General features: G+C 33.2%; 1 protein-coding gene across 2 annotated transcripts in view; it reads right to left on the reverse strand.

The window, feature by feature from the left end:
• Positions 1 to 15,707, reverse strand: part of VPS50 (VPS50 subunit of EARP/GARPII complex) — a 105,681-nt gene that overhangs the window by 27,478 nt on the left and 62,496 nt on the right. For both annotated transcript variants that reach the window (XM_072964982.1, XM_006207635.4), the window contains exons 17-20: positions 6,138 to 6,228; positions 3,496 to 3,672; positions 2,292 to 2,410; positions 225 to 331 (exon numbers count right to left, since the gene is read on the reverse strand). In XM_072964982.1, the coding sequence (XP_072821083.1) occupies positions 225 to 331; positions 2,292 to 2,410; positions 3,496 to 3,672; positions 6,138 to 6,228 (494 nt within the window). The remainder of the gene's footprint in view (positions 1 to 224; positions 332 to 2,291; positions 2,411 to 3,495; positions 3,673 to 6,137; positions 6,229 to 15,707) is intronic.

A 15,707-nucleotide genomic window follows, 5' to 3' on the forward strand; every position in this document is an offset into this window, starting at 1 on the left:
ACACAAATACTAAGTATTAACTAAAAAGGCAAAACTGATATTAATATTAGTATTATACTGTCTGGAACAATTGAGAGAGTACTGACATACATACGATGATCTTAAATCCCTCACTGCAGTGGACACTGGAGTGCACAACAAAAATCCCAAGTAAAAATCATATGATAACAAAAGTAGGCTAATTTAACTGCTATAATAATTTTTTTAAAGGTGTAGCTACTTACCAACAAGTCTTATTACATTCAATGTTGTATTTGTTAAGATGGGTGCATTCACCTTATTTAGACTGTAATCTGATTTCTTCCTGCTTTTTAGGGTCTCTCGAGAAATACTTAATATGGAAAAACAAAACAGATTTGTAATTAGGGTTGTCAAGTAGTAAATCATAAATTATTCAGCTTAGGATCTATCTATAGTTCATTCACTAATTAGTTACTGAAAATCTTACCATGTATTAGGTGCGGATATAGAGATTATCTTCCTGTCCTTACAAAGCTTATAGTCCAGAGAGGAAGAGAAATTAGTAAACAGGGAAATAAAGTACTATAATGTATTCCTTTGATTCTTAGACATTAATTATCAACCATTAAAAAAAGCTATGTCACTTAAAGAAAAAATGTTGTAGTATTTAGGGAAATTTTGCATTAACCATGCCAAGCACCCTGATTTCAGACCTACAAACATGAAAAAAAAAAAACCTTTCTTAAAATCTGAATTAAGCATTCAATATTGAGAGCAAAGCCTAGGGTTCGGGGACAGTGCTCGAGTCAAAGAAAAAGTAGAAGTTATATGGTAAGTGCAGAAAAAAAGGGGACAACATGTAATAAGGTCAGAGGCAAGAGAGAACAGAGTGTGCTCAGCAAAACATAAGGATTCACAATGGTAGCTTAGAGTATGAGTGGGCAGAGGGAAACGTGACAAGAAAGGAGGTACACAAAGGTCAGATTACTGAAAGCAATCAAACCTCATAATCCTAAGGAGTATGAACCTTATCTTAAATGCAGTGGTGAGCCATTAAATATTTCAACGAGGAAGATGATATCATCAAATTTGTGTGTATAAGAGAAAAATCTAAATTTGTATCCAGGAATGGATTAGAAAAGGTTAAGACTGGTGATGGGAAACCAAGGTAAGGGGGCTGATTTAACAACCTGGCCCAGAGATTTCCACATGAACTAGGATGGTTACAGTGAAATACAAAGAAATATTGATAAATTCAAGAGGCAGTCAGAGTTTGGAGTTGATAGTAACTGTCAACTGAGTGGCAGCAATTAGTAGGTCACACTGTGCACATTTCCTAGAGGCAAGTTAAGACTGTTTAGGAGGATGCACACCCTTACCAAGAATGCAAGTACATAGATACACATATAACAGCAGACGCTTACTTGTTCATTTCAATTTGATTAAAGCTTTCCTTTTAGCCGAAAAATACCCAAAATATCTAATGAAGAAGTCCAACAAAATAGTTCTATTCAGTTCACACTGGATCACAGATGTAGATAATTAAATCTCATACATGTGTGAAAAACAATGGAAACAAAATTTTCCCAACTGAAATATCCACAATTACATGCATCGTTCACTTTTGAGGAGAGAGATTGCAACAATCAGGGTTTCAAATCAATCAAGTATTAACTAGGCACTTTGGGGGTAAAAGGTAGGGAAGAGTATAATTTATCATTAAAAATAAAGTATATTTGTGGTCACTCAGTAACTGATAGTGATGAAATTAACTCACTCACAAATGAGAACCAGGCCCAATTTAACTGGAAGAGGGACAAAAATTCTTATATAATTATCACAGCTTTTGAAGATGACAGTTTAAGATAAAACAATACACAAGTACAAAAAAGGAAACTTAATAGGAGGTTCAAATACTAAGTATAAACGACACTGGGAAGATTTTTCTGTATTTACTTGACTGAGGCACTCCACATCCAAGCAAATGACTGTTTTCCTTCTTGAGGAAAAGGAAATTGACATGAAACATAAATTTATCTATGTGAAGCATAAACTGCCTCCAAAGGCAGCAATGATTCTATAAATTGAAAGTTTCTCTATCTAAAACACTGATGTCTAAATTAAGAGCTCTTTGATTATGCCCCGTATCAAAAGAACTACATTTCCAGCCTTTCAGGAATCATTTTTAAAATATATTAACTTCTGTCACATGAAATTATAACCAAAAGAAAAACTTAATTTTTGATTTTTGTTTTTTCTTAGCCTTCAAAGGAAATCCTGTAGGTGTGCAACATAAAATGTGAAATACCATCCAATCTAAGAACAATTACCTTTTCACAGGAGCATCGCCTGTCTGCTCATCAACATAATCTCGTTTTAGTTCCTCAGGAACATCACTGTCACTGTCATACTCCTGATAGGCACTTTTTTCTTGTTCATCAGATTCATACTGAAGAGAACACAGTATATTCAACAATGGATATGAAAAGCCAACCTTTCTTGGAGTCTTTCAACACAATAAAAGTATCCAATTTTATAAGAAGTAGCTTATAAAAGAAAGTTCTTAATAGTTTTAATTTTGCTATCAAGAATCTTATTAACCTTCCATCTTCTTTTTCATCATCCTACCTTAATTAGCTCAAAAGAAAAAGAAAATACAAACATTATAACTTAACAAAAGCTTGTAAATGCCCAAAGAAGAAAAAACTCTCTATATGAAGAAAACAAACAAAAACAAACACATACCCTGCTAGACCTTAGGAAGAGAAAAGAATGTATGCAAAGTTGATTTAAAAAAATCTCTTCCTCCAAGTGGTTTCATTATATGTATTTCCATTTTGCTGATTCATTATAAAAAGCTTGAGAATACAATTCTGGCACTCTGGAAGTACTTATGCAGCTTAATAAACATACAACACACATGCTAATGTTTAATTCATTATGATGAGATTTAATTTCAAGCGCAGCTTAGAAAATTAGGCTTAGCACCTAGGGACTCCTGAGAGCCAGGACAAAAATGGTGGGTTTACTCTTGAGAGTAAGAGTGCCTTCCTGACATTCTCATCATCTTTACAGCTTTATGGCTCAGTGCCACATGGACGAGGACAGCGGAGTCCACGCACCACCAAGGAAGGAAGCAGTGCTAGTATCACCATTATCATTATTGATATTATAAATTAGTATGATTAAACAATGGCTAACATTTGTTTATGTTTAACCAAGCACCTGGCTCAGTGCGTTCATAAACCATCTCACTGAATCTTCAAAACAATTCTATGAGAAAGTTTTACCCCATATGACAGCTGAAGAGACCAGTATGATGACATGGTAAGAAGTTACTCCCCTGACTGAACAACTAGTTTTTGAGTCTAAAACATTTTAACAGGCCATCTTAAGATGTGGACCCTGAGTCTCAAGGACTAATGCTGTCCCTGGAAAGATTAGATCACACCTTAATAAGTAAAACTGGGTAGAACACTTTCAGTAAGAAAATCTCACTTATGTTCCACAGTATGTTTTAAAGACACCACGTACCCCATTAGAAGCCAGGACATCTTCTGTTTCTTCATCCTTGTGGTTGGCCTGAATTTCAAACGGATTCCCACCACTACAGTACTGCTCAAACAAGGTTACTGTTTTTGAGGAAGCTGAGGATGGCTGTTTACTAGGTGAAACTGATGGGGAACGAGACTGTTCCATGAATTTAAATTCCTAGACATTAAAAAAAAAAAGAGAGAGCCAGATCCCTTTTAGCAACAACAATAAAATTCAAGTACATAAACATATTTCATCGATACAAACGTAGAGTTAGTGAAGAAAACAATCCTGATTCTTCAGGTTATTCACATTTACAATCTTGCAAATTGTCTTAAAGCACAGACTTGGACATACATGTTCAAAGGTTTTCCTAAAGACAACTCAGCTGTTGATATCACTTAAAAGTGTTGTCTGCATCAAGCCACTTCTGGCTTACTTTACAGAATTGCACAGAAAAATTTCTTAAATAACTTCAATTTGAATAACAATTCTAAAATTTTTTAAATAGCAGCAAAAGTCGTAGTAGGGCACAGTTTTCACCAATAAAGTCGCTTATAAAAACTGTTGTCAGGTCAAACAGCTTGCACCATTTAAGATATTTTATATGAATACATCAAAAACTAAGCATGAAAGATAAGCCTTTCTTATACTGTTGTCTATAAGCTTTCATTTATATTTCTCAATATAACAAGAAGCAGACAACACAAATACATGCTGAGGTCAGATGACACATTTTCTAGTCCTAGCCTGACATTAATCCATCACGTTCCATTAACTTCCTATATAATATTGGGAATGCCACATGGATTCTCTGTGCCTCCATTTCCTCATCTGTAAAATGAGAGGGTCAATCTAGATGAGAGAATTACAAATGCTAAAACTAAAGAGTGGTAGTGTCCAGATCAAATCACACATTTCTCAGATGAGGACACTGAAGCAGTCCAGAGAGTTTCAGTGCCAAGTTCAAGACCACGCAGCTAATTAGAGGAGAGATGAAATAATCACTAAAGTTCTTTTGAATTACAAAACTCTTAATTTATTGATTTTTCACAAAAATTTAGTACACATTTTTCTTACACCTTTTAATCTTTGCAATATTATTCCAAAATTTAAAATTTTTCATATTCAGTGAAAATCTTCTTAAGTTATATTGGTTTGTTACATTTTAAATGATGTGTTAATTTTCTTTTTAAATTGCAACTATACATTAAATCAGATCATCATAATGCTTCAAAACTGTGTCATTATTTTTATAATTGTAACAACAAATGACTATAAATTAGTAAGACAAAAATTTTTTAAAACCAAATCTACAGGAATACACATGCCAAGTGAACATTACCTCAGTTGTTAGTTTTCAAAGTAACTACTTTATTCTTCATTGTGGTTACAACATGAGATCTACTCTTAAAATTTTTTTTAACAAAGTGCATGATACAGTATCATCAACTATAGGCAAAATCTTGTACCATAGATCTTTACGACTTACCTATCTTACACAACTGAAACTTCAAGATAACCACTTTAAAGAAGATAATGCTCGCTTATATAGAAATATTTCAACATAACTTGTGAAAAAATTGTTTTAAAATTATATCAAGTATATGTGCACACACACACAATTGATGGTTAAATGCCAATTCAAGTAAAACTATTTAGAGATTCTAAAATCAATGCTAGACTTCTAAATAATGTTAAGGCATCATCTTAATTTAAGAATTTGAAAATAATATTAAAATTAATGTTAATTTTGCTGTTTTAAAATTATTTACTAATCAACATGTTTTACTGTATTTAATATTTCCACATTAGCAAAGCAATATGATAAAACTGGATAAGTAAGCTATTATAAAATAAAAGCATAAAGACTACCCCTACAAAAAAAATCAAACTTTTAATTATGTAGTTTTTACATTTATCTAAAATATGAAAATTTCTTCTAGAAAGTCATCTCTTCCAAAGGCAAAAACTAAACACACTAGGCCTTCTAAACAGGGATTTAAGTTTACATATTGTATTCTGACATTTGGGATTTGTAGGACATAGTCTATCACACAAGAAATATTTATCTACAATGTGTTTCAACCAAGAGAAAAGTCAAATCAATTAAAGATATTTCCACAGGTTACAAGATTCAAGGAGTCAATTAACTAATAAAAATTACTTGAGTTTTTTTATAAGTGTCTCTTATTTTTCAGACATTTTCTCATTATAGACAAATTTATGAGTTGCAGCATAAATTAAGAACCTATTAGTCCCTTTAAGAAATGACAATATTCTACAAACATAACCATTTTCATTAAAGATCATCAAAATGTAACTGATTATTTTTTGGCAAAATTTAAATAAAGCAATAAACCATCTTCTGAAATCTAGAGAAAACACATTATTTTAATTCTGACTCTTTTCAGGCAAAAGAGTTTTCCCGAAGTGTATAAACTGAATTTGTAAAAAGAGACAGACTTTGACATCCATAAAAGATCACCCTTTTAAAAGAGGCTTATTATTAGTCACTTTTAAGGAAGGAAGGAAAGGTATTATTCCTTAATTTAATAACTTTATAAATGCTTTCATATGCCTGGCTTTTTTTTAAAGATGACTAAATAAAAGACTGATCCATTTGTTCTTAATAAACTTACATGAAGTTGCAAGATGCTGAAATTTGACTTAACAGGACAAAGTTCCCAGGTTTCATTTTCTAGAAACATTCTCAGTTCATCAAGACGCGTTCTTAAAAAAAGAAAACAAATACTTCAAAAAGTAAGAAGAGAAGTATAGTGTATGTAAGAATTAAGAAAATACAACAAATAGAATTATCATAAATCAATTTTGAAAATCCATTCAGACCAACAGAGTAAACACAAACATTTACTTTTATATACTTATTAACAGCGCATCATCCATTAGAGAAAAACCTCAAATATCTACTAAACTCAGAATATTTTTACTATATTGCAAAAACATGGATAAAAAAAATGAATGCATAGAAAATGACATTTTTATTAAGGAACTAATAAACTAAAGGCTATTCACCAATTTATGTACTTAAAATATCCTTAACTAAGCATATATCAGTGCCAAAAAACAGACAAATAATTTATAGCGTTTATGAAACCATAAATACTAATAAATGTTTTACGCTAAGAAACAGCTCTTAATCATTCTTACTAAGCCACAGTAGCAAGATGATTATCACTCTCCAAATACATTTTAGCTCGGTGCCTATCTACTTCCACACAATTAAACCAATTAAATAAATTTATCAATTAAATTAGCAAGTATACCATTTATACACCCAACACTGCACTAGACACAGAGCTACTGCTCTTACTGCCTCTCCTGAGTAATCAGTACATTACAGGGACAACTGCAGGAAAACAAATACTTCCTTCCCGTTAACCCGAGAACCAAAGGGCAGTGCCAGTCCTATTCTTTCCCTTCCTGCAACAAGCCTCCCTGCTGTTACTATCTTGCTGAAAACGAAATCGAAATCGAGATTTTTTTTTTAATCCCCAAAGAACTGGGGGATTGAAAAGACATGATAGAGGATAAATGGTAAAATGACATAGATATTATAGATCATAGATAGATGAAAAGACATAGATAGAGGATAAATGGTAAAATCTGTAAAAAGCAGAAATTGTCCCAAATATTATAGTTAATAGACAAGAACTTAAAGATAACTACTATAAATAAATAAAAGAGAAAAAGATGCAGAAAATGGACAGAAACGAGAATTTCAAAGAACTGCAATAAAAACAAAAAAGAATCAAGCAAACATTCTATAACTGACAAATACAATACCTCAAATTAAAAATTGGATAAGTAAAACAGCAGAAGACAGGTTTAGCGAGTGTGAAGACAGTTCAATAGAAAATATCCAAACTGAAGCACAAATTGTGAAAAAAAAAAAAGGAAGAAACAGCAAAGATCATAAGAGGTATGTGAGACATAGTCAAAACCTCTAGTATGCATGCAACTGGATGGAAAGGAGAGACAGAAGGAGCAGAAGCAGTATCTGAAGAGGTAATGATTGAGCATTTGGTAAAAGTGATTGTGCGCACACCTCTCATCATATACAAAAATCATCTAAAATGGATCACAGACCTAACGTAAGAACTAAAACTATATAAGTTTACAACTCTTAAAATTCAACAAAAAGACAACCCCATTAAAAAATGGGTAAAGGCTTTGAAAAGACATTTTTGCCAAGAAAAAATATAAATGATCAATAAGCATGCAAAAAGATGCTGACATCATCACTCATTACGAAAGTATAAACCCAAACCATAATGAGGTACCACTTCACAATCACTAGGATGGCTATGTTCAAAGAGACAGACAATAACAAGTGCCAGCAATGACTTAGAGAAATCAGGACCCTCAAATATAAAATAGTGCAACCACTCCGGAAAAGAGTTTGGTAGTTTCCCAAAATATTAAACACAGAATCACCACATAACCCAACAATTCCACTCTGTGTTGGTTTCCTGTGGCTGCTGTCACAAATTACCAAAAACCGGGTGACTTAAACAACAGAATTTATTATCTCACAGTTCTGGAGGCCCAAAGTCTGAAATTACTAGGGTGAGATCAAGGTGTCAGCAGGGCTACACTCTCTCCAGAAGCTCTAGAGGAGAATCTGTTTGTTGCATCTTCCAGCTTACACTGGTTGCTGCCATTCCTTGGCTAATGGCCATGGCACTCCAATCTCTGCCTGTTTTCACATAACTTTCTCGTGTGTGTGTTTTCCTCTGTGTCAAATCCCCGTTTCCCTTCAACTGTCATGTCATTTAGGGTCCATCCAAATAATCCAAGATAATCTTATCACAAGATCATTAAATTGTTCACATCTACATTTTTTCCAAATAAATCAACATTCACAGTTACCAGGTATTCAGAACTGCTTTCTTTTTTTTTTTTTTTGCTTGGGGTGGGAAGGCTGGGGAAATCAACTTTCAGCCTATCATACACTCCCAGGTACATACCCAAAGAACTGCCAATATATGTCTATACAAAAGCTTATACACGAATGTTCACAGCAGCATTATTCATAATAGCTAAAAAGCTATTCAAAATAGCTAAAAAGCTAAAAACCTAAAAATCCATCAACTGAGGAATAAATAAAATGTGGTATATTTATACAATAGAATATTACAGCCATAAAAAAGAAAAAAGTTGTTACATGCTATAGCACGGATGAACTCTGGAAACATTATGCTAAGTGAAAGTCAAACACAAAAGGCCATATAGTATATGGTTCCATTTATATAAAATGTACATGCAGTACATAGAGACAGAAAGTATATTAACGATTGTCAGGGGCTGCAGCAGGAGAAAAGTGACAATTCACTGGTACAAGGTTTCTTTTGGAGTGATAAAAATATTCTGAAATAGATAGTAGTGGTGGTTGTTGCTGAATTATACACTTTAAAGGAGTCAATTTTTGGCATTTTTAGTTATGTGGCATATCTCAATAAAGCTATTATTAAAATAACTATTGCGGTAGACAGGACTCTAAAATGGCCCTCCCCGCACCTGGCAATATTGTCTGCTCTAATCCCAGGACTAAGTATGATGAAAGCCCACCCTATGATTACGTTACCAAGTGTGGCAAAAAGGGACTTTGCATATGTAGGAAGATTACTAATCCACTTGACTCTAAGTTAATCACAACAGAAATTATCTAGGTGGAACTAATCTAGTTGAATACACCCTTTAAAGCAGCTTTTTCTCTCTTGACAGCAGAAGGGGAGGTCAGAGAGAACTGCACCCCTTTAAATGAAGGCGTCAGGTCCAAGGACTGGAGACCAGCTTCTAGAAGCTGAGAACATTCCGTAGCTGACAGTTAACAATAAAATAGCAACCTCAGTCCCCAAACCACAAGAGCTGAATTCTGCACACATCCTGAACGTGCTTAGATGCGGATTCTTCCTGGAAGTCTTCAGAGGAGAGCCTACCCAACGCCTTGATTCCGGCCCCGTGAGAACCCAGACAAGCTGATCTAGGCTTCTCACCTACAAAGCTGAGAGCTAATAAATGAGTGGAGGTTTAAGCTGCTAACATCACCACAATCTATCACGTAATAACGTAAAACTATTATAGGGATAAAAGACACCAACTCACAGACTGAAGAAGCTTAGTTAATCCTATCCATAAAAATTACAGAAAAAATAACATAGAAAGTAAAAGTATATGACAAAAATACTAAAAGGGTAAGAGAATTACTAAGTTGGTTCTCGCCTTACTAGAAGTGTATTAACCCAAGGTCAACCGTGACAGAGAAGGAATGCAAACTGGAATGTAGAATACACATTTTAAAGGTTAGAAAAAGGTGGGGAAGGTACAGCTCAGTGGTAAAGTGTATGCTTAGCATGTGCAAGTTCCTTGGTTTAATCCCCAGTACCTCCATTAAAAAATAAGTAAATAAATGTAATCCACCTCACACACACACAGACAAAATTAAATTAAACAAACAAAAAAAAGTTAGAAAAAATACAAAAATTTAAAATATACATGATTAATCCAAAAGAAAGTAGAAAGAGAAAAAAATGAATGAAAACAGAATTATCTACACTTGCAGAAACCAAACAGAAATATGGTGGGTACACCATCAAATACATTAAGTAGAAATGAAAAAAAAAAAACATTTCAATCAAAATACAAAAAATGTCAAGACTGGATATTAAAATAAGAAAACATAACAAGACTATACACTGTTTACAGGAAGCACACTTTTTAAATTCAAGATTGAAACTAAAACTGGGTTGAAAGTAAAACTAGACTGAAAGTGAAAACTACAAACAAACATGATCTCCTAAAATCATGACCTAGGGTGGAATTTTTATCAAAACTATTTTATCTATTAAAATGATCATTATGGTATTTTCTTGTAGTTGTTAATTAGTAAACTAAATTTATTAATTTCTAAAATGCTTAGCCAGTCTTGTTTTCCTGCAATAAACCCTGCCTCTTCATGATGTATTCTCGTTTTTAGATATCACAAGATCTAATTTGCCCATCTTTTGGTTTGGGATTTTTGCACTTATGTTCTCATCAGCTACTAGCTGTCATTCTCCTTTCTTTGTAATGTATTTGTTATGTTTTGGTATCATCATTTGCTACAATGGCCTCGTAAGATAAGTTGTTGTGAAGTATTTCTTCTATTCTTTCAGTTTATTGATATTACTTCCCCCTTAAATGTTTAGCAGAATTTATCACTGATAGCAGGCCTGGAGATTTCTTTGTGGAAACACTTTGAAGCAAAGATTCAATTTCTTTCAAGATACAGGACTATTCAGATTTTCTATATTTTCTTTTATTTTATACTATATTTTATTTTATCAGCTTATTAAATCTGATTTTACAAGAAATTCATTCATTTCATTCTAAATTATCAACTTTATTAGCTGAAGTTGTTTATATTATTTTATTTTACTTTTAATGTCTGAGTATCTACAGATACTTCCTTTTTAACTGCCAACATGGAGAATTTGTGTTTTCTTTTTCTTGGTTAGTCTTGATGGTGGCATGCATTGCAGATTTCTCTCTATTACACATTTGCTTTTCTTTCATTGATTTCTGCTCTTATAATTTACTTCTAACTCTTTTGGTTTAATTTGCTTTCATTTTTATAACTTCTTGAAATAGAAGTTTAGTGCATTGATTTTCAAACTTTCTTCTTTACCAAAATATGCATTTAAAGCTAAAAATTCCCCCTTCTGCTTTAGCTACAATCCACAATTTTTATGTCATGGTTTGATTATTTTAAAAAGTTTTCTTATTTCCAGTATGATTTCTTCTTTAATCACTGGAATAGGTTATTTAATTCCAAAAAATAGCAGATTTTCTAGTTATCTATTATTTCTAGTTAAATCCCACTGTGTTCAGAAAATATGCTCCCTACGATTTCAATCCTTTAACTTTTTTTTTTTTTAAGAACTTGCTTTATGGCCCAGCAGATGATCAGTTTTGTACAAAACTACCTCTTAAAAAAAAAAATGACTTCTTCAGCTGTCAAGTGTTGTAATTTTACACACACACGTGTGTATGTATATTAGGCAAATTTTATTAATATGTTGCTCAAACATACATCCTTACTGATTTTTTTGTCTCTTTATATTATCAATTACTAAAGATGGCACAGAAAAACTTCTTACTATGACTATCGATTCATGTATTTCTCCATTTAATCAGAATATTTTTGCTTTATATGTTTTGCATTTATTTTAACAGGAGCATACACATTTAGAATTGTTTTATCTTCCCAATGAATAGTCTCTTATTATGAAGTATGCCCTTAACTTTAAGTAATACTTCTTGCCCTAAAGTCTACTTTGTCATTTAGGAATTTCCTTTATCTGATATAGAGTATCTACAAACAACTTCCACAAATATCACACTTAATGACAGGGTACTCCATTAAAGGATGTCCCTTGTCAGCACTTCTATTTAACATAATACCAGAGGGCCTAAACAATACAAAGATTAGAAAGGAATACATAAAACCATAATTATTCATAAATGACATGTTGTACACATAGAAAATTCAAAAGAATTTCCAAAGTATTAGTTTAATAAAATGCTAATTTAACCACAAGATCACAGGAATCCAAGATTAATATGCTAAAACATCACACACACACACACACACACACGTGTGTGTGTGTATGTCTAAGAAGCAATTGGTAATTTAAAATAAAAAGCAATACAACTCGGAATAGCATTTATAAAGTCAAAATATATAATGTTCAAAACCGGCAAGACTGATCAATGGTGACACAAGTGAGAAACAGTGGTTACTTCTGAGGAGGCTACTAAGAAAGGGTACAAGAGATCCTTCTGGGGTATTGGAAAAGTTCCATATCTTAATTTGGGCAGTATATATGGTGTGCATATATGTAAAAATTCATGGAGTTGCACAATAAGATATGGATATTTTTATATGAGTTGTGTTTTAATCAGTTTTTTTCAAAAGGAAAAACCATAATAATCTTCTCACCTCCCTCCCAAATTGGGCAGGTCTAATTTAAAGATAAGGCACAGAAGCCCAAGGAAACATTAAAAGACTTGTGAAGTGTCACAAGGTCACAACTCGAAGATAGCAGAGACAGAGCCCTGATTCCTGTAAATGATAAGTTGGTTAATATCCAAACTGATTCATTAGAGTCAAGGAAAACTTCCTTTGCATCTCTTTAAGAACATTTGACACAAATTAAAAGATTTGCATTTTATTTCCTTTCTTCTATTTTACTCTACTAATAAACCAAAAGGATAGCAGTTATTATGAAAAAGCAATGAGTATGTAAAGTACAAACTATAATCAGATGCTGAATAACTGAACTGACTACAATCATGAAGTTATGTGAAAAGCAATCTTGATTATTACTTTTTAAGCACTTCGGGTGCCACCTGTGTCTTTAAGAAACAAGATACAAGCAGGATACAAAGAACCTTCTTTGGTAAACAAAAGAACAAGTATAATTAAAATAAAATTGAAGAGATTTTAAAGAGTACATATAGTGAAGAAATTAATCACTGGTCTACAAGGTGTCTCAAATATGTTGACCTACAAGTTAAAGGAAAAATATCAATAAATTAGAACTACGTGAAACAGATTTTTTACTTAATCTAATAAAAGACTTCAAGCAATAAAAGATAGGTTCCAAAACAAATGATAAAAGCAGAGTTTAAAGAGGGTATATTATCCCATATGCCTTTCACATTTTTAAGAGAAGGAACTTGAAGCTCAGAGAAGTAAAATAAATTTGGTTAAAATCATACAGATAGTAAGCTAGTGAGTAACAGTAATGGTGGCAACCCAGTGCCACTGATGACACCACACTGCCCCAAACTCTTTGTACCAGCAGGAAGTAAACTGGAAATCAGTTAACAATGATATTTACTAAGGAATTTAACAGCTGTCTACCCACTATTATCGTGTATCTTGTATGTGTATGTATACACACAGAATAAAGAGAATAGCCTAACATAAAAGATGTATACTATGAAGACACTGTTTCTTTTGTTCTCATTTTAACTCCAAAATTTAAGCCCTCCTGTACAGTTCAGAGGTGGGAAAGTTTTACTTTTACGTAGTTTAATTTTCTGTAAAATATTTTACGTATTAAAAATAAATTTAACAAATTTATTGGCACCATTATTACTAAGTCCAAAAAAACTTGTTTTCTAAAAACATTTCTCCCAAGGAATTTAACAAAGAGCTGCAATAGCTCCTACCTCACACACATGCTCTTCTACGACCTGAACTTAACTACCACTCCCCAATCAAAGAGAAAGTCTAGTTTCTGTCCTCTTGAATCTGGACCAGTCTTATGACACGCCTGCATTCAATGGAACATGGTGGAAGGACTGCATGACTCCTAAGCCTATGCCAGAAGGGGTAATACAGCCTCTGCGAGGTTCTCTTCGAACACTAGTTCTGTGGAAAGCCAGCCACCATGTAAGAAATCCAACCACCCTGAGGTCACCACACTGGCAAGGCCACATGCAAGCACTGTGTACATCCTTCCAGCCACCTCCACCAAGGTCCAAGTGAAGCCATCCTGGATCCTCTACACAAAGCTTACCACGAGCTGTGAACTGACTGGTCACCTCAGTCAGTGCTACAAGAAGCAGAAGAATCAGCTGATCTCTGCCTAAATTATTCCTGACTCACAGAATACATGAAATAATGGTAAGATGGTGGCTGTTTTAAGCCTGTACATCTCAAAATGGTATGTAATAAAACAATACTAGGAAAACACATGCTTGGACACTTGCAAATCAAAGCCATTATATTGGTTAGGTTTCTCCTTAAAAAAAAAATCTTCTGAGATCTCTTATAAAACAACTTAAATTATTTATAACTTATTTACTACACTCTCTGAAGCCTTAACGAAAACAGTTTGTTTCACAGAGGATATATGGGCTGGGGTGTGTGTGTGGGTTGGGGAGGGGGGTTGCCGTGACACACACAAGCAGGTCAGTTCTAGACGACATCAGGACCAATATTCAAAAAAGAAGAGATGATCAAATCACTTGATCCAGACAGAAAACAAAAATAAGTATATGGACAATAAAACTGATCCTAGAAACACACATTTTAAAGGTACTGAGGAAATAAAACTTTTTTTTACTCAAGCAAGGAGAGAGTTTTCCTCCCTAAAAGGATAGGTGAACTTTCCCCTCTTCTAGCATCAGTCAATGCACCTTTAGGATCAGTGAAAACATTTTATAAGCTTTGATTATTAAAGTCATCAAAAATAAAATGAGTTAAACAGAATGTTTTGTTAATTGTAGACTGCTGCATAATTTCTATGTTTGAATTAGACTACATGTGCTTTTGGGAATTCTGCAACATCTGGCAGAAGAATGACAGCTTTGAATGTATACAAACTTAGAACCTGAACATAAATCTGGGGAATAAAACATACTTTTGAAGGCTGACAATTAATACTGACAGACGATAGAGAATGTGCTCCCTCACACACTCATATAACTTTGCCCTAGAAAAAGGTAACGGCATGCAAGCTTTAATACAACTTCCACAGGCAACAGGGGTACATTTTATAAATAGACATTCTGCCAAAGAGTAAAATTCTTCTATTTTCACCTTTTTATTATGCCTATATCTTCAAACCAACAGCCAAAATGGACTGCAAGTCAGAATAATTTAGTTCAAGAATTTTTTTTTCTCAAGAGCTCTATTTGGCAGTAGAGGACCATGAAACAAGTTATAAATGTATTTAAACAGTTTAACAGAATTACGACAGACTTGATTTATATTTCACCACATTTCATAGCATTTTTACTATCTATGTAGTATGATTTAGTGAAGGAGATATTAAATTGGAATTTAGTAGATTTAGGTTCATCACTGGTTAATGTAATGACTTTCATCAATTCAAGATGTGTACACTGGTGTCATTTCTAAACTGCCTGTCAAGTTTATCTTGCTTTATAAAAAAAATAGATACACTTCAGAACACACTGATGGTTGTCATGAACTTCACCAAGTGACTTCCATTATAATTTTCCAAATGGCAGCTATAGGAGAGATAATGAGTACAACCAGCATATAAGCTAGATTAGTTCAAACATCGGGTAAGGAGAAGAATACTTTTAAAAAATCAAATCTTTACTTTTTTAACCTATTCTAATTTTTATAATGCAAAATGCAGCAAGAAAAAAAGGGAAAGATCTGTAGG

Source organism: Vicugna pacos, chromosome 7 (genome assembly GCF_048564905.1).
Source record: "Vicugna pacos chromosome 7, VicPac4, whole genome shotgun sequence".
NCBI lineage: Eukaryota > Metazoa > Chordata > Mammalia > Artiodactyla > Camelidae > Vicugna > Vicugna pacos.